The 19,369-nt window shown below is 39.0% G+C and overlaps 1 protein-coding gene across 3 annotated transcripts in view; it reads left to right on the top strand.

Moving 5' to 3' along the window:
* The window catches only part of SHTN1 (shootin 1), a 67,186-nt gene that overhangs the window by 15,008 nt on the left and 32,809 nt on the right, over window positions 1-19,369 (top strand). For 2 of the 3 annotated variants that reach the window (XM_074908464.1, XM_074908465.1), the window contains 6 exons: window positions 2,254-2,314; window positions 6,690-6,784; window positions 8,899-9,067; window positions 12,347-12,444; window positions 13,412-13,493; window positions 16,172-16,266. In XM_074908464.1, the coding sequence (XP_074764565.1) occupies window positions 2,254-2,314; window positions 6,690-6,784; window positions 8,899-9,067; window positions 12,347-12,444; window positions 13,412-13,493; window positions 16,172-16,266 (600 nt within the window). Of the gene's footprint in view, window positions 1-2,253; window positions 2,328-6,689; window positions 6,785-8,898; window positions 9,068-12,346; window positions 12,445-13,411; window positions 13,494-16,171; window positions 16,267-19,369 lie in introns of all 3 variants that reach the window. The other variant, XM_074908466.1, reaches the window with a different exon arrangement.

Here is a 19,369-nt window from a genome sequence, read left to right as displayed (position 1 = left end):
GCACAGGTCTGATTGCAAGACAAAAGGCAAAGTGCTTTCCATTGATTATTTCAGTAAGGGCAACAATCTCCTGCTCTCCTTTTCTTCCTGCTCTTTCACAGTAGCAGCAAAAGGAAAATATTCAGAAAGCTGCAGCTGGGAGCAGGAATTGCTCTGCAGACCCAAACCCACAGACCGGGATTGTGCAGAGACACATGTGTAGCTGTCAGGAGACTGGTCAGCTTGCTGTGGTCCAAATGGAGGTCTCTGCAAACAGCACGCAAGGCGGAGTGAATAAGTCGTTTAACTTCCCCTTTCGCTGCACAGGGAAAGCTGTTACTCCTTACAGCGTGTTGCTGGAGGGTTTCAAAAGGAGTTTTTCCTGCCATTGGGACAGGGATTGTACCGCACCCTCTACATCAAGGTTTTCTTCAGTAGGAAAGTGTCTTGTTGACTTCCACAGGTGACAGATGAGATCCTTAAAACTCTAATTTTCCTGATTTTTAAACCGAGCATTAGAAGTATTTGCTCACTTAATGTGCAGTGGGCTGAAAGCCTGCAGCATGCAGAAAAATCCGTGGGTGAAGTATGCCAGTGTGGTTACAGTGTCTCTCTTGTAAAATACAAAGAGGCAGCAGCTCACGCTGATCTCCCTTTTTGCGGTGGAGCTGTGCTCTGCAGGAGCAACCAGAAATACTTTCTACATCTTTTACTGCCTTCTGTTCTTAGACTGCACTTCTGCCAGTAAGGTAAGGTAAATTTTTGCTGAGGAAACTGAGAGGAAGGGCGGTAATTGGCAAGATTAATGCACAGATTTCCCGTCCCCATCTCTCCTGTGCAAGGTTCTCTAAACAGCTGCTTTGTTAACAGGGCCAGATGAAACGGTGAGTCCTCATCTGGTGCTACTTGCTCTGCATGTCTTGCTCCTTCTGCAGCTCTGCCTTGTTTCACAGACCTTTACAGCAGCTGGTGACTGACCTGTCCCCCTTGCTCAGCCCCTGTCCTCATCACCCTGGTGCCATGAGAAGAGTGCCATTCAGATCCTTTTGCTCCCACAGATAGCCATCAGCAGTGGCTTCCAATGCCCCTGAGGTGACACCAATGGCATCTTCTCCTTGCCCAAGAGCAGATTCTTCATCTAAGGTCCTCCAGAGCTGATAGAAGGGCTTTCATGAATTTGGCTGCCTTTGAATCCGGCTCTCCCCTTTCTTTTTACTTAACAGCAGGCTACTTTCCCAGCTAACTCAAAGTGGGTCCTCGTGTAGAAAAACTGAAAATTGAGTAAAATCATATCAGGTTTTTTTTTTTTCCCCAGATCTGTTCCAATGACTGGTATCCTTGTAATTGCAGTTATACTGCAAGGAGCTCAGTCACACAGATCTCTTCCAGAAGTTAACTCATGGTTTTATGTTGATTTATGACTGTGAACACACACAACCGCATGTGAGGAAGGATGTCTGGTATGTCGTGTGTGTAAGACACATTGTGTGCCAGTCATACTTCCCCCTGGGTCATGTGTTTTTCACAGTGTGGTTAATCACGGACTGTGTCTCGTGTGAAGTTTACTCATTTCTTTGAGTTCTCTCATTTGCTTATAGAAGGGGTTTTCTTAGCGAAGTCTATTTAACATCTGTTTTATTCTTACTCTTTGAAGAAACCTTTCCATCATAAGATCAATGATTGTAGCCCTGTGCAGTATTAACATTAACCCCATAATGAATAAAACTGGGGTGATGGGAAATCCTCAGAGTATGAAGATAAGTGCCCTTCTCTCTTCAAGGCTGAGGCTTTGCTCATAATGTTATAAAGCTGAAAGGCATGTCCCTGCTTACTGGCTTTGAGGTTTTCCTTGCATGTGGTAGGTATAGAAATGTAGGCCTCTCTTCCAAGTCTATTTGTGTTAAAGAAACAAGACTTAAAGCATATTCTTGCCATGCTGAATAGTGCTTTTACTGCTGTGTAGAATGTGGATTACTGTTTATATCAGTTTTGGATAATGCAGCTCTTCTAAAATATTTTCAGAGTAGCTCTGAATTAGAACACCAAATCAAGTACAACTTGCCAATTTGGTTAGGAAAAACTCTGGGTAATGAATTTTTTATGCATACTTTCCATCGATCTTGCATGACTGAGAGCAAAAAGAAATGATACTTTGATAGACTTCTGTAAATTATTGTGCCAGCAATTGATCTTTGTTGATTTTGCATGTTGTGACTGACTGCTAATTAAATAACTGGGATCAGTGTTTCATGTCAATTTTCTCTTCTCCTACAGTGTGACAAAATCAAGCAAGAACGAGATGAGGCTGTCAAAAAACTGGAGGAGTTTCAGAAAAGTAAGCTGATAATGTTAGTAGGATTTTTTTGGTATAGAGAGTTATGAACATCATTCTGCATACTCTACAGCTGCTTTAAGAATGCTGATGTTCAGGTCCACTTGCTGTTTCTCCTTCAAAGCCTTGTTTTAAGGAGCTAATCCAGCAAGACTGACCACTGTCAGACTAACTGCTGTCACAGCATTTATACGCTCTGACACAGGTAGACATTCTTAAGGTGGAAAGTGGTGAAAATACAGTGGTACAAATTTAGCTCTAATGCTGGATTCTGCAAGTGGCTTTTGAAATGATACATGCTTGGACTGAGTGGGATTTCACCCTATTGCTGAGATTGCTAATAATAATAATAATAATAATCATAATAATTATGGTAATTTTTTCATGAAGGAGTAAAATTTCTTTAAGCATAGGCACACCAGTAAAGGTTTTTAGGATGAACTGCTGTCACTTGATAATTTTTACAGCAAGTTTGGTCTTGTCTGGGCTGTAAGAATGTCAATATTCAGTTTTACACTTTTATGGTGATGGTTCCATTGAAACTGTATGGTGTCTGGAAGCAACAAAGCACATCTAATGGGAGTGGAAGTATCCTAGTGGAATAGCTCCTTAGAAGAAACGATTACAATAGGATTGTGGTCTGTTATGTCTGGTTTGTGCCAGTACGGTGAACTGCACGATGAAGCATCAGAAATGTGGATGAAGTTAATGCAGGAGAAGGAAATCACATGATCTATACTTTTGTGTGACTGTGTTAATAGAGGAATTTGCTCACTTCTATTCTGTAGTTGTTCATATGATACAATTATGGAAAATAATCTAAAATCAACAGGAATCATCTGGTGTCTTAAATGATCTTAGATAACTGTTCTGTGAGGCAAGAATGTTCTCTAAGAAGTCTAATTCCTCTGGAAAAAACTGCAGCCTGTTTTGTTTTTGTTATGATACGAGGAATACCAGAGTGTGGCAGAAAATGTCAAGTAGTTAAGACTTAAAATTTGAAGTAATATTTGATGTTGTAAAATTTTATAGGTTTCTTTTATCTTCCTTTCACATTTTTAAAGGACATACCTTGTAAACATAGTGATAAAATGCCAGGAATATTAGGATTTTAAGGCAATAATAGAGCCCATTATTTAAACGACAATATAAAAGGCAATTATATTGATGAAGAGCTACATTGGCTTTGTGTCTGTGAATAAACTTGGCCTGTACTCAGCTTCTATTTGTTCTCCTGGCATAAACACATATTGTGTGTGATTCCAGTTTAATGGGGCCCCGTTTGTATGCCAAGCAGCTGCATTTTAGGCCCTATTGCGTGATTTCATAGCTCTCTGAAAATTGGTTCTATTGAGCACAAGAGATAGAAGGTGGTGGTGGGGGGGAAAGCTTCAACACACAATCATTTCTTTTCAATTGGAGCCAGCAAGGTTGATGACAACATGACCATTGTGTTATAATGATAAGACCACTAAGGATCTGTACCTCTCATCAAGGCTTTCACACAACAGCAGATACAATTTAATTCACTGCTCTGTCAGCAGTGCTGATACCATTATGCCGTCTGTCTCCACAGTTATAATCACTGTCCTCCGAGAAATGCAGTTGAAATGATCTTGAGCAGTCAAAGAAACTCTCAATTAAGGCTGCCACTTCCAATGTGTCAGATTGTGTCTTATGCACTTGGTACAATTTTCACTTCCAATCCTGTTTATTTACAATGTCTACCAGTAATTACGCTTAACATGTCATTTAGTGAGGGTGCCCCTGCCAAGGAGATTGTTGGGTGCTGCAGTACCATTGAGTGGGAGTTTCTCGCAGTCAATGCCATCAGCGGCTTTTAGTCCCTGATGGGATGCAGTAGTAATGTTGATAATGCAAGTATCGTGCTCATCAAGTCATAATTAGATGCCACTCAAATGTGCCACTTGTAATAACAGTGTTGATTCATGTTTTCTTGGTGACTGCAACTACTAATTAGTTAAGTGGTTTTTGGTTGGCCTGCATTTGCTGCGGATTATTATTACCCCTGAAAAAAACTGTCAAGGTTAGAGATGTTTCAGGCCACTTAGTGCTGCTTTATGAATTTTAATATTGACATAATAAGAACTTTGGACAGACTTAGGAAATAATATATTTTTGTATTTAATTTGGAAAGATTTTTTTCCTCTGAGTTAATCATAATTGCAGGTTAATTAAGCTTAAATGAACCAAGACTAATCCCTAGTTCTGCCATGTGAGCCCAATCCTTGTTTCCTAACTTTAGCATTGCTTGAGGCCATTAGATTCCTGGCTGTAAAATGGGAGCAGCTCTGTATCTCCACTGCTCCCTCATCCTGCCCAAAGCATTTCATTGCTCCAAATTTCCAGAGCTAGGTAGAACAAAACCAGAAGAGATATGGACATGTACTACATGAAGCTTTTCTTCTCTCAGATTAAATACAGCAGCTGGCACCGCGTGCTTGGAGCAGATAATGTCTCCAAAGTCAGAAAAAATGGAAATAAAAAGACAACCAAAGAAAGAGGTGTGGTTGCTCTGCTGTTAAAAGACTTCATGTGAATGTAGTTTTTGGACCAAGATTTCCCGGTTCTTGGCCCCACTCTATTTATTGGCTGCTCATGTTTTGTAGAACTTGTTTCTTTCATGGAGCTACTGATTTGACCGCAAACTCCAATGTATTGCTGGTTTCCTTTTTTACTAGCAAAATGTTAGTTAATATTGACTATCAAAAAAGCTTCATAAATAACACTTGCTTTTTCCTATCCTATCCTGGTTTGTAATTATTAAGATGACCTCTGTGTATCAAAGAAGACTTAAATAATTCTCTTCCGTATTTAGGCAAAAGTCTTGGAAGAGGACAAGTGGCACTTTCTACCCAGTGGTATGAAATCACTAGTTTTTAAAGCTTATCTTCATGAAAAAGAAATGAGATACTAGAAAAAGTCCATATTTACACTATATTCCAGGCATGTTTCCTGCTCAAAGTAGTGTTCAGCTGTGACTAGTCCTTTCTGCACATTGAAATCCTGACACTGGGCTGAAAAGGAATCTGTACCATGAAGTGAATTACAGCATTAGGGTCCAGGCTGCTGCTTAGGATGCGTAAGGGTGCCAGGAGCCAAGGAGGAGTCGGGTCAATGACCAAGGTGCTAGCCTAAGAGAGGGGAAGCTATTGTTGGGTTTCCTGCTTTGCTCCAGATCCCCTGTGCGACTTGAAGCTTGTCACTTAGAAGATGACTTTCTACGCTAGTTAAGTACCTATGAACTGCTGGAAGTTGATGGGAATTGCAAGCCGAAACGCATCTGTGCTTTTAAATGTCCTCTAACTCACATTGGTATCCTCTGTATCCACTGATGTCCATGGTATCCAGCTGTGATGTCAAATACAGTATCACAGCCAGGTATTTCAGATGCAGTCAGACAGCTGCCCTGGTCTCATGAAGATTGTGTCTGTTCACGTGTGTGCTGGTGCCTGAATCTGTGTAGGACTGTGAGGGCAGGGTGTGAGGCCACCAGTGCTTATTTTAAGGCATGCTCAAGCACAGAGAGACTTCAAATAACCAGTTCGGAGTTACAGTCACAGAGTAATACAGAACTTGGGTTGGTCAGCTGAGGTTGTCAAAAATTGTGCAAAAATTGCCAAGTTTCCATCAGGGTGTATCCCAGCTGCTGCAGGTAGCTTTGAAGCTGATGGGGCTGAACCAGAAGAAGGAACTGTGCTGTGCTAATGATTTGACTTCAGTGGAATATGTGCTGTAGGAGGCACTGCAAATATGGAGGCTTTGGTCTCTTAACTCCTTTCTTAATTTCCTAGTAGACTTGCCCCAAGCCTGTGCTATATGTCCATCCTGCAGCTTTTCTTGTACAGTGTGCTTAGTGAGTGTGTGATACTTAAAATATCATACAAACCTGAGGACTGGAAGGTGAAAATAATCTTGGTAAGACACCTGAGTTAATCTTGCTGTTTAAAAGTATTGAGGTTTTGATCTTCTGAAAACAGTGTCCATACCAAATTTTCAAGAGGATGGCAATCTGAAGGGACAATCTTAATGGTCTGACTCTGATTCCTCAAGTGTTAATGAAATAAAGATAGTGAATCACAATGGTCAGGGAGGCTCCTGCTTGCCTTCTATAAGCTAATGTTCCAATTCCTCCTCCAATGCTACAGACATGGCTTGAGAGAGTTGCTTAAAGCAATGAGCCAGATATTCAGTGTTCAAAACAGTTCCTATTCATGGAGGTTATCTAAGTATGTGCTTCCCTGTATTTGAACTGCTTAGATAGAAAGTTAACAGAAAAAGATGTAATGATTCTGGTCATGGGATGCATGTGTCAAATGCAGGAAAATACTGACTAATTTTTGAACTCTTCCTCTAGTTTCTCACATGGTTATTGAGGAAGTAAACTGTATTCAGAACCATCTTGAAATTGAGAAGACGTGCCGTGAAAGTGCTGAGGCTTTGGCTTCTAAGGTGAGAAGAATTACAGTGATTCTGTTGCATCCGATTTTTTTTTTTTTTTATTAATTTGAGATTGTATGCATGTCCCATATATGTTTTTGTATAATCTTGCGGATCTGTGAAATTGTTTTGAAGTGGCAAAAGCTGTAAGCCATATGTGAGATGCAAAATACAATTCCTGCCTTAAAGAAAAAAATACCCATTTTAATTTCGTTTCTATTTTGGAACAGCAAGTCATGGACCAGCATCTTGATATCTTGTTTTTATATGCATTTAGGTTAAATGGAAAACAAGTTTTAGAACTGTCCTGTGTGAGATATAAAACAATAATGAGCATTTCAGTGTCTAAATCAAATGGAAAAAGTCAACCACTGCATTACATTTCAGGTGATTGTTTATGAAAGCAAAGCGAGGGCAGGGGAAAGGTGACCTCCGCTGCTCTGTTGATTGCGTCTAGTCTGATGAATTTAGCAAGTGTGTAATTTTCTATATTCCATCTCATCAGAAGTGCATTATTATTAAAGAATGTTTTTATCTCTCTGTTATATATTTTTGGTTGTGTAAAATGCATCTGAGCCACTTCATCAGAAAATGGATTACAGCAATTTTGTACCAAATTTCATTAGCAATGCTGACTGCCTTTTTTTTTCTTTTTCTTTTTTTTCCCCCCTCCCCATCCCCTGCCCAAAGCACATCCTTAGATATGGTAAAAATCACACCAGCAAGAAATCACTTTAATTTAGATGCATTAGCAATGTACTTTCTGGAGGTATTTACTTAATTGTTCGCATAATGACACTATATTAGAATGCATAAGATAGTCAATCAGCATATAAGTAAGAAAATGAACATATTTATGCAACTTTTCTTCTTCTCCGCACTTTTGCTGTAATGCATGTACAGGGGCAGTTCAAAGACTAGCTTTAACCTGTGGGGCTGCTTTGCCAAAGCTGGTTTGTTGCTGTGAGCTGACTAAATAAGGTTCCTTACACCACCCTCTCCACTTGCTCTGTTTCATTCTTTGGGAATGAGATTAAGAAGTTGCTGAGTAAATCTCTGTAGTTGGGGAGCTGAGAAAAAGGGGTATCAAGGATGATTGCTCAGGTAAAAGTTCAGGGTCAGCCTAACTGTACAATATACATTTTATAATTTTGAAGGTAAACATTGACTTCAACGTGTTTTAAGTCATTAGCGGAAAATTGAGCCTCGTTCCTGGTGCTTGGCTGGTGGGTGGGCAGTCACCCCAACATGCACCTGAACACCAGTGAGACTGTGCTGAGCTTACCGAGGGCTGCTGGCATGGGGTGTCTGGATGCAGAACAGTGAAAGAAATGGTGAAAGTGAATCATTTGCAGCAATCTCTGTTCAATTTTTTCTGGCACCTTGATCAAGATGGAGATGCCTTACAGAACTTCTGTATCATCCACCAACCAGGCTTGTGTTTAAGCATCCAGCCCAGAGTGGTTTCTGACTTGTGGTTTGACCCATAAAGAATTGGTTTATGGTATGGCTTTCATTTTGCGTGTGTTGACTCTACAGTGATAATTCTTGAGAACTGAAAAGAATTCAGAAGAATTTTGAGGTAATTCTATCGTGACTGGTAGTATAGTTATTGTGGTGTTTGTAGTTTATAAGAAAATAAGTGCATAGGAGGAGGTAAGAGTTTTTATTTGACCAATTGATATAGCTGGCAAAACCAGACAAGCTTTCAGGAACACAAGCCCTGAAAGAACTTCTTCAGGTCATTCAGTTAGGGCTCCCATTGATGTTGGTGCATGCTTAAGGGTAAGGGGCTGAAGCAGCTGTCACAAAGACTGTGTAGCGTTAAGTAAACTTGATAGTTGATTTGATTTGAACCTACCCAGGGTATTTATTAATCAGAAGTGCCAGAGAGGATGATGCATCATGATGAATTCAAGCCTCCCCAGAGGAGAAAGTGGACAAGTTTACCATCTTCAGACCATTTTAATTTTGAATGGAGCATTTAATCTAATGTTCCTGTGTCGTCTTTGTTTGATAGATCTTTTAATGATAAGGGAGAAGAAAAATACAGTTGACTTTTTCTTGCATGGCAGCTCAAAGACAGACTAACTAGCTTCTTACTGTTTGTGCTTCTCAACTTTCAGCTCAACAAAGAAAATAAGACCTTGAAAAGAATTAGTATGCTTTATATGGCAAAACTGGGCCCAGAAATCATCACTGAGGAGATTAACATTGACGAAGACGATTCATCCACAGATACAGAAGCTAACTCCGGATCATGCAATTCTGTGCATTGTCAGCAGCAAATAAAAGGTGAGTGCTGGTGCTGAGCCTACATCACCATACAAGGCAAAAGTTGTCTAAAGAATGGCAGTATTGGTTTGGACCAGAGATCCATCTGGATCCGAGTCGTGATTCTGAGAGTGGTCGTCAAAGAATTTCCAGGAAAGACTGTAAGAACATGGTAGGCTTGTGGTGATACTGTGTAATATATATGGTGGATATACAGCCTGCAAAGCAAGTTACAGTGCAATAGGAAAATGAGGTCTACACAGCTAAGTGTTCAGTGTTAGTGAGTTGGTAAAAGAAATACTTTCTCAGATCCTTAACAAAATAAAAGTTAAGCAGAAGGCCAAGGTTGCCTTGGTATTGCTTCAACTGCAGTGTCACTATTGCAAAGCTTGGACGGCAGGACTCGCCATTTCTGTTTCCATTGTGTATCTTTGTACGCACAAACTTCATTCATATTCCAGAGCTACTACCAAACAAGCGATTTATGCAGTACAACAGTCCCTTTTTAAAACAGCAAAGCTTGGGAATATGGAAACACACTGATAAGAGAAATCCATGCTTTATTAAGAAATTTCTGGTTATTCTTTGAAAGGCAATTTGTATTTCTATAATCCAGAATCTGCTTTTCTTCTCTAACTATGATGAAGTCATCATGATTCTGTATGTTGTTATATCATAGTATCCCAAAAAGAGGAATGCCCACATTCTACCTTTGGTGACAGGGAAAGAGGTTAAGTGGTTCACTTTTTTAAAAAAAGCTTTCGTTTTATTTGATAGCAAGTTACAATAGCAAATGATGTCTGAGTACAGCTTTCTTGAACTTTTGGCCTGACCTTGTTAATTGTTTTCTGTTTGAATGCAGCAGCCTTAGTGAAGTGGTACAAAGTATCACCGAGAAAAAAGAACAAGTGTTACAAAAATGCTTTAAAAAAAATCCCATCCAAGAAATCAGATGTCATAGTACCCTTCTATAATAAGCAGTTTTCCATCCTATAGGTGTAGGAAAAGAGGTAGAGAACAGTGTGATCCACACCATGCAACCCATCTGAATTGGAAATAAGACTCAGGAGTTCCTCCTGTCTTTTACTGCAGAAAGATTTCAAGGATACATTTAAAGATAGCAAAGACTCGGGCTGCAGATCAGAGGAGAACGTGGTTACGAGGGTAGCAGGGTCAAAATAGAGAAATATTTTGGAAAGGCTCTGATGCATATGCTTTCTGTCCTGATGAATTCATTAAAGAACAAAACGTGGTACATTGTAAAGGATTTAGAACTCCTTGTTTCTGCTCCTCTCTCTTGCGTTATTATTTAATGTTAATGACCAGCACTTTGAGAAGTGCTGAGTATTTTTGAAAGCGTTGGCATCCCATTTGCTATAGGAGAAGATATTCCATCCCTGTGCCTGGAGAGAAGCATGTGTGCGTATGGTAGCAGTGATCTGATAACATGTACCAAAAGGCAGCGTTAGGACTGTGGCCCTAGCGTGAGCCAAGCTGCCTGGTGTTTGTCTTCAGGGAAAAATCTGGAGTTGCATCTTGGATCACCTGCTAAGTGAAAGACCATACACAATGAAAGAGGCATTTTCAAAACTCCCCTTCATGCTTTGTGGTGTTGCCCAAGGTGAAATCTCTTCTAGGCATGTTTATAATTCCAGATGTTTGTGTTTTGTGTTGGGTATCTTGGAAGCCTTTTAGCCTTCTCACCATTTAACAAAATGCTAGATGTTTCTTGGAATGATTCCTTCCCTCCCACCACTTTTCTGTAAGGATATACAAATAAGGTAGTACAGTCTGATGCTCTTTGATTAACACTTTCTCATTTATTAAAGGGATAATTTTTTTTCTCTCAAAATAGCAAGAAAGAGGAAGGTATCTCATACATTAGGGGAAGGTGACAGTAAAGCTGTAGTCCCTAATGGAACTGTAGAGTGGTGTCAGAGCGGTACCTGAAATTAATTTATAGTTTGGGGTTTTCTTTTTAGGTGTCCTTTCGGATATAACAAGAATTGAAGACTCCATTGTGTTGGTTGAGCAGTTTAGTGCACACCCTGTATCTGAAAGGAAACACTTCTTGTACACATTTATAAAGATTTAGGTTTATTGATATACTTTCTTCTCTGGATAATGAGGTTGATGTATGTACTGTAAGACCTGACTTAATCCACTTACCATAAATTTCAGTGAGACTTTTCCCCATTAATTTCACTGGAAAGCACAAATCCATGAAACAGATGATTTGGTTCCAGAATCTTCTGGGAAAACAGGTCTTTTTATTTACTTTAGAATGTGTATGCCTTTAATTTGGAGGAAAATAAATCTGAGGCTCCTGAATTGGGAGGGGGAGGTTGGGTAGAATCAACATTTTCAAGATGTGAGACCAAACAGAATGACATCCAGCATGTCATCATCATCATCTGCAATTGATTAGCAACAATTTTCTCAACTCATGGCTGGTATTCAATGAACAGCAGAGCTATGAAATACTGGAAGCAGGTGGGGAATGAAAGCACTTACTGAAAACTAATATATATCAATAAATTTATATTTTTGTGGTGGTTTTATGTTAACCTAAACCTTGATATATTATGTATGCAAACTGATCTCCTGTTAAGAAGCGATTATAATCAAATGTTTTATTCCATTGTGAATTTAATTTATTTCAGATTTTGATAATTAAGGAACAAAAATTCTGGGGGGAAAATTACAAGCATTAGCTCTTCCATCAGTAAAGGTTATATTCTGACTCTGTTCACATAATGTTACAAAGACTATAAATTGGCAGCTGTTCAGGACAATTTCTTCAGTGAAAAATTCCCAAGTATTAACTGCCTGTTGTTTTGTTTATTTCCCTTGTGACAAGAACTCATGATCCAAAAAGAATTGAAGTGCATTAATTTGTTTTTAAAAAGACTCCTATTAAAAATTGCTTTCTGCTACCTCCATACCAGAGTCTTTGTGATGTGACAGTCTCCTGAGTAGGACTCAGGACACTCTGTAGTGGCAGGATTGGCCCCATTATAGCAGAAAATGAATCATTCAGAATGCAAATAAAGACAGCACTATGCAACAAGGCAGCTTACCTCAACAGAGTAAATCTGAAACTGTGACCCTGTTATAGATCTGTTACTTGACACTTATGTGAAGTTCCTCAATTATTGAGGATGTACCTGGAATACAGCTGATTCTTTGTATACAGTTAAGGTGTTTCATACTTGATTGTACTTGCATTGGTATGACATTTCCTTTGTTGTTTTCTTCTAAGAATAAAATATATTTTTCATTTCCTTCCTCAAACTGTAGAGCTGCGAGATCAAATCATATCTGTTCATGAGGAAAAGAAGACCTTAGCCATTGAACTGGAAAACCTGAGGTGCAAACTTGTAGAAGTAATTGAAGAAGTATGTATTGTACCACGGAAGGCGAGACCACGTTAGCGTGTAGTCAGTACTTTCTGTATCTAATTTTGCTAAAAACCCTCAGTTGTGAAGTTAATTGAATACTATCTAATCGCAAGTCCTGCCAGCCTGCCCATATGATGGATCATTTAGGGCACATGTCTAGAAGGGGCCTTCTACATCAGAGTCCAGTCTGCTGCTGTGGCTGGCACATGACTTTCATGATCTGTTCTAATGCCCATATTATAACTCTCATCTCCACTTCCTGACAGCCCCTCACCCATCACAGCCTGTGGGGTTTTTTGGACTTCTTTAAACCTGTAGATGTGCAAGAAATGCTTCTGGAGAATGTCCAGTTTAATCACTGGTGCTACTTCATTGAGCATATCCTTGAGTTTAGCCATTGGCAGTGCCCTGTCATGGTAATTAGTCCAGCAAATTGGCTTTTTGAGCCAGCAGTTTCATTCCTGCTCGAAAACTGGATAAGCCATGTACTGATGCAAATCAGGACTTAGTGGCTCTTCCTGTCTGTGCAACACTTGCATTCAGAAAGACACAGCTGACAGCTCTTGGACAATAAACAGAGCTCAGGAAAAAAAGCAAAACAGCAGCCTGACTATATTAAAATGCAAACGTGAAGGGCAAGCTAGTAACTTTTCAACCAGGTGCTATGGCGCCTCATCTTGAAAGGTTCCAAAGATGTCATATTTGCAGCTGTGACTGGTACGTGCCATGAGAATGGGCCACGGGAGCACCGTATGAAGGACTAGTTCATAACCCTTTAATGCCATCTGCTGTGGGGTCTGAAAGTTGGAGTAAAAATGCTTCCCATCCGATTGGAAACCCTAAGATCAAGCCAAACCTAAGAAACAGAATTACTGAAAGCAAAATATTGTTTGCATTATGTCTTGCTATATGCTTTATGCCACTAACTAAAATACTCTTATTTTTGATCTTTACACTTCTCTAGGTGAATAAAGTGAAAGAAGAAAAGGCTGTTTTGACAACAGAAGTTAATAAGCAGCAAAAACTGTTGGAGAAATGTAACAGAGGTGTGTGGTCTCAGCAGGTTATCTTAACAGTTTGCTACATCCTTTGCAGAAGCTTCAGAGCTTTTATGTTGTAGTACAAATAGCAGGTTACAGAACAGTGACTGGTCCAGATCTGAGGCTCGGCCTTATTGTTGCAGGCACTGCATTAACACATGGACTATTCTAGACTCCCTCTACTCCAGGAAAATGTGACAGTGTAAATAGCAGGTTGAGTGTGAGAATAAGAAAACTTTTTGCTCTGTGGCACAAGTGATAAGCTAGGACAGGAAGGCAGTCCTTCACAGAGATGGAGTTTGAACTTTAACTTCCTATTTTCCTAAATCGTTACATTGTCTTCCTTTTAGCTGGGACACAGATAATAATTCTGAATAACTATATTTGGGATATATATTTAGAATATCTATATTTAATATCTATAATTAATAATTCTATATAATTAATCTATATATTTGGGAGCAACTTGTATGTTCAGAGGATGATGGGGAAAAGGCAAGAGTTCTGGGAATGAGGTAAATAGGATTTCCAAGTTAAGGAAAGTCCCTGCTTTCCTTCCATTCCTGGAAAGAGATGAGAAGTAAAGCCAGAACAGTGAAAGTCTAAAAAGAGATAGGGCTCAGAAAAGCAAAGCTTTTGCTTAGTGAAAGTGAGTGCTTTCACATGAGAAATGGTTGATCTAGAAGATAATTCAGAGGAGAGGGTAAAGATTTTAGTGCCTTGGATTACTGTGCGCTTTTCTTGTCTTGCTGATTTAGGCTTGTAAAATTAAAGATTGTTTGGTTAAAAGTCTCCTTAGCTGTTTCACATTTTCCTCAAGTGGAAGACAACAGGTCTCATCTCTAATGCCTACCTGTCCTGATGCGTTACTTGTTGTACCTTCCAAAGGCACTCGGCATCTTCAAAGCACCTTAATAATACATTCTGGAGGTCTTCAGCTGCATTCCCAGCTATTCTGATTTGTCTTCAAGTTGTTCCTTTGCAGTTGTGCTTTACTTAGAGGAAAAATAAAAATCTCTTTAAGACATCTTCCAGGAATTCTGAAACATTTGTCAGGCAGTGGAGGAAATGGCCAGGGCTGCTGCTTTCACAGAGAAGGACCCATGGAAATAACCACAGCTAAATAGTGAAAATAAAGGAGAAAAGTGCAATCTTTGGAGTAGTGAAGACTCCAATCATGCCATGGCCTTCTGCCAATAATATTCTCTTTTTCTTTGGAAAAAGTGTACAAAATCAGTGTAGTCCATGTTTTCAAGGAAACAGCTGAGTTTTGAATTATGGAGAAATGTATGAACTTCTAGTGGGAAATTATTTTCTCTCTTTTTCCTTTACTATCCAGTAGGACAGTGTCTAATCTTGTATGAATGCTTCTCTCAGTTTAGGGAGAGGAGCTTTGCATAGTAGGGTATATTCCACCAGGTGTTCATCTCTTACCTCTGCCACGTGTCTGCACTGTTTGAGTCTATGACAGAAAGTACTTGAAGACTTAAAACACCAAACTTTGGATAGGTTGATTAGACAGACCAGCTTGAAGAAGCTTTTGGTGGGATAGTGTGGCAGATCAAATGTTTCTGAAAAAGAACACCACCTTGTTTCACGTTTGCTTGTTTTCCAGGAAGGAGGGGTTATACCAGCTTAGGTCCTAATGCACAGGCAGCATTAAGCAGGGTTTTTTGTATGCTTGAAATGGGCTACCGAGGCATCTATTCAATACCTGCTGCATTCTGTCTATGGGGCACTGTCTTGGAGCTGTGTAATTAATACATTTCAGTCAGAGTTGGTGAATTTGTCTTGAATCTTTCTAAGTATGTGGGTGGTTTTGGTTTTTTTTTGTTGTGGTTTTTCTTTTTAAGTTAACATCATTTTGAGAGTCAGGTGGTCTGTGATGTGTATCCCACACTCTGAAGTACCACTTACTGTACATAGCTTTAAAAACTGTTATGCTTGTCTCCAAAGAAGCAAGGAACTTATATAGGACAGTGTTAGTTAGAAAGCCAGTGTCATCATCCTGCAAACTAGTCTTCAGTCAATAAGAGCTAAAGCTTATGCAAGTGGTCACTGAGACATGTTAAACATAAATGGTACTTGGATACTTACAAATGATGCTTGCTGTCCTGGATTGAGGCATGTTCAGAAAGGTTTGAGGAAGCGTGCCCATGGTTATCTTTAGCCACCCATACGAGTCTTGCTTTTGTGAGCAGAGTTTAAATACACGCAATACAAAATTGCTTTGCTTTCTTCTTGAGGCTCCTTTAAATGTCTGTTGTAAAAGGACCCATCAAACCTGGCTCAAACTGGGCAGGAAAATATGAGTACATCCAAAATAACATGGTAATCTTTGATAGATTCAGCAAGGCCCTCTCAAGGCTTTGATTGCTCGCACCCAAGGAGGCAAAATACAGCCTGTGCTACATGTGTTACTGGAGTTTTGAGTCTGGGAGGGCAGAGTATTACTCTGTTCAGAAGATCAGTAATTGTGTATCTATATATACTGCAGTTTAGAGCAAACAGGACAAATACTGCAAAGGGGACTGTATACAGAAATGTAAAACTAAGTTATACTGTGATTCAAGTATTCATGGTGCTGGGGAATAACAGCTTGTCTGGGTAAATCAGGCAGTACTTTCATCTTATTTTGATCCATTCCACTTCTATTTCTGATCTTGTTTTATTCTTATAAACAGTGTCTGTACTGGCAGTAGAGGAATATGAAGAGCTTCATGTAAACTTTGAACTGGAAAAGAACCTGCGGAAGAAAGCAGAGTCATTTGCACAAGAGGTGAGTAGTCAAAAAAGGGATCTTGTAAAATGAAGACATTGCAACTGGGCAAAAACCTACCAGCTTAGATGACGACTTGATTTCGGTTCCCAGCTCTCATACAAAAGATGTCTTTGAATGTCCACATACTACGTAGCTAACTTCTGTACTTCATCCATAAAATGGGTTTACTATTTCAACAGCATTTATAAAGCACTTCAGAACTACCCATGCAGTCTTACCTCTTTCCTCTTTTAAAGTGAGGCTTTAAATTTGTAATGGGCTTAGTCAGCCACAGCATTTCAATGTGGTGTGTGTAGTGGTTGGGTCTGGGAAGCATTAGCTGCCTTTCTAGTGATATAATTTGAAGCACTGTGTTTTTTCTGAAAAATATGTGAGCTCACAAAGTGTTGCAAAATACAGTATTAGTTAAGGTTTGTGCAAGTGTGGCTGCTACTTAACATATGCCTTTTAAATAACCTAGTACAGGGATCATTCAAGCAGAAAAAAAAAATTATTTCTGTGTTCTAGAAAAGGTATAAACTCCCAGAGAGGAAAATAAGGTAGCGTTATGGAATGGCTGGTGGTTGCTCCAATGGCTTGTGACTGGCCATGTTTGTCTTGGAAAATGCTGACACTCTTTCATTCTGTTGATAGACTGAAGCCCTCTAAAACCATGAGTTTGTTTTAGTTTTGGGTTTTTTTGCTCATGTGCTTTTTCTGTTTGCTCTCTGGATGTTGAGAGCTCTGCACTTGGTTTATATTTTCAAGCTTTTCTATCCCAAGCTATGCATCAATATTTTCTTTAATAAAAGGTGAGCTTCCTAAGTAATCATTTTTTCAGAGAGTTCAGGTTTGAAGAAAGCTATTATGTATCAAAATTACATGAGTCATCAGTACTGAAATACTTTCAGTAAGGGAAACATCTGATATGAAGTGGATTTTAGATTTTGAAACTGTGGCTGGCAGCAAACAGGTATTTAGCCTTCAGGAATTCAGCTTTGAGTAGAGACCTCTTTTGTTTTTTGTTTTTGCTGCTGATGATTCTCCCCAAAAATTTAAATATATATTTGATAATTCCTGTATGTCTAACTGCATTCAGTCAGTGATTGTAAGCAATGGCATATATGCATTTTGAACTGGTATGGAAACAGACTTACTGTGTTCTGTTAATCTTGTGGGTTTTTGCTGGGTATTTGGATGTTTTGGATATGAACAGAATCATATAGCAATGTTTTAAACAACATGAATGTTGGGGGGGATTGAGAGAAACTAAACAAATTTGAAAATCTGGAAGCTAGAGGTGAAGAAGTTGATGATATTATTTGCACTTGCACTCACTTGCTCGTGCCTGAGAGGGGTCTCTCTCTGTGCCTTGTACAAAGGTTGAACTTCAGGGCATCTTGGCCAAGGGTACTGGTTCTCTTTCTCCTCATTCCACCTTTTGCCACTCCCTGTTCTTTCCTTTGCAAGGTCATCCTGTTGACCCTTTGGGAAACCCACTGAAGGAGCTAACTTGGCAGAAACCTAATAACTTCTAGGTACAGATGAATTTCTCTTTCTGTTAATAGGAAAATTTTCATTTGGGTAACAGGATTGGGTGCTCACCCTAAAGGAGAAAGATATTTGCAAGTTCAAGTGTATTAAGATTTGGCAGATTCTTTTTTGTTCATACAGGTATATGGTATAACCTAGCTTTATATAAGCTACTGAAGCTTCAATTATTTGATGAGTCAACTTGTAGTTGAAGTAAATGTTAATTTATGTAACTTGTGTATATACACATACCTTCAGTCTCCTGTCTATTGTTGTCACTATCTCTGCCACGTGTTGAAAATATAACTGTACTTCAGGCAAAGCTAAAGCAGCTGACGTATTTTCCCCCAAGGGAAGAAGAAACCATGAAAATTGAAATTATTTATTAATTATTAAAATGCCCTGTTAACTCCCAAATTTTAAATATAGTGATAGTCTTTTCAGGATGCTGTTAGAGTCAAGAGATGTGGGAGAGAAATCACTCAAGAGGAGTACTCGTTTCAGAAATCAAAGAGTCTGCACATGCAGCCTCCTCCAAACCTCATTTTTTTATAGAGCTTTGTGGGATGGTCACCAAATTCCTCTGCTGAGCAGACCTACACACCTCCCTTTGCCATGGTTTCAGTGCCATTGGGCCATTTACATTTTGATCAAAAGCTCACTGTGTTTTTCCAGAAATAAAAATGAGATCTGCAAATTCCATTCAAATTTATTAAAAATAGAGGCATTTATTAGTGATTAAATGTTGTTAAACAAAATATTGCCTATGTTTATTAAGTATTCATTTGGATTTTTTCAGTACTGTTACCAGTCTGTGTTATAAAATATTACCATCTTTCAATTATTTTTAAATTTTAGGAAACCTGAATTTGTTTGGTACACATGCTTTTATGATATCTATTTTTATAATGCAATTTTTTTTTAAACCTCCTGAGATTGGGCAGGCATTATTGTTTTATTAGTGGTGTGTGTTTGACTGTAGTATCTGCAGAGCTCTTATTTTCAGAAAACAAATTTCTAACAATGTTAAGCATGTTCATTTAGCATGCATTATTACAATACCTATCTTGCATCTCGTACTTGCTTTGCTTTATCTTCTGAAGTACAGAACAATTATGTGCTTCTGGTCATTAACTGACAACAGAAGACTGTAGGTAAAGGTCTTGCATCTCTCAGGAATGAGTAATTCATAAATACGTAGTTAAGTTGGCTTTCAGATCATAAAAGAGTATATAATCTGATACTCTGGGCCCAGAGTGGTGCTTCTGTTTAGATTCATAACGGTAATACTCAGACACCTATACATTTTGAAGGATGATATTTAAAGTACTTTTTGTATTTGAATAGCAACCTAATGGGCAAGCTGTTTAGTACAATGCCAAAGGAATGCCGATTATTTGCAAACAAGTACTTCTTTATTTTTTTGTCATTATGTACTTGTTGTCTCTTCCTAAAATATGGGTCCCTGTTGTTGCAGATTGACAGCGTAGCCCTTCAGTTGAGGCTTTTCATTCCATGAAGTTCCTCAGTCCAAAATGGAGTCATTGCAAGAGTGAGCTTCAGGCCTGCGTTAGTCTTCCCTTCGTGT

This window comes from Athene noctua, chromosome 5, assembly GCF_965140245.1.
Source record: "Athene noctua chromosome 5, bAthNoc1.hap1.1, whole genome shotgun sequence".
NCBI lineage: Eukaryota > Metazoa > Chordata > Aves > Strigiformes > Strigidae > Athene > Athene noctua.
Note: the sequence above shows the minus strand (reverse complement) of the source record. Positions and strands in the feature narration are given on the sequence as shown.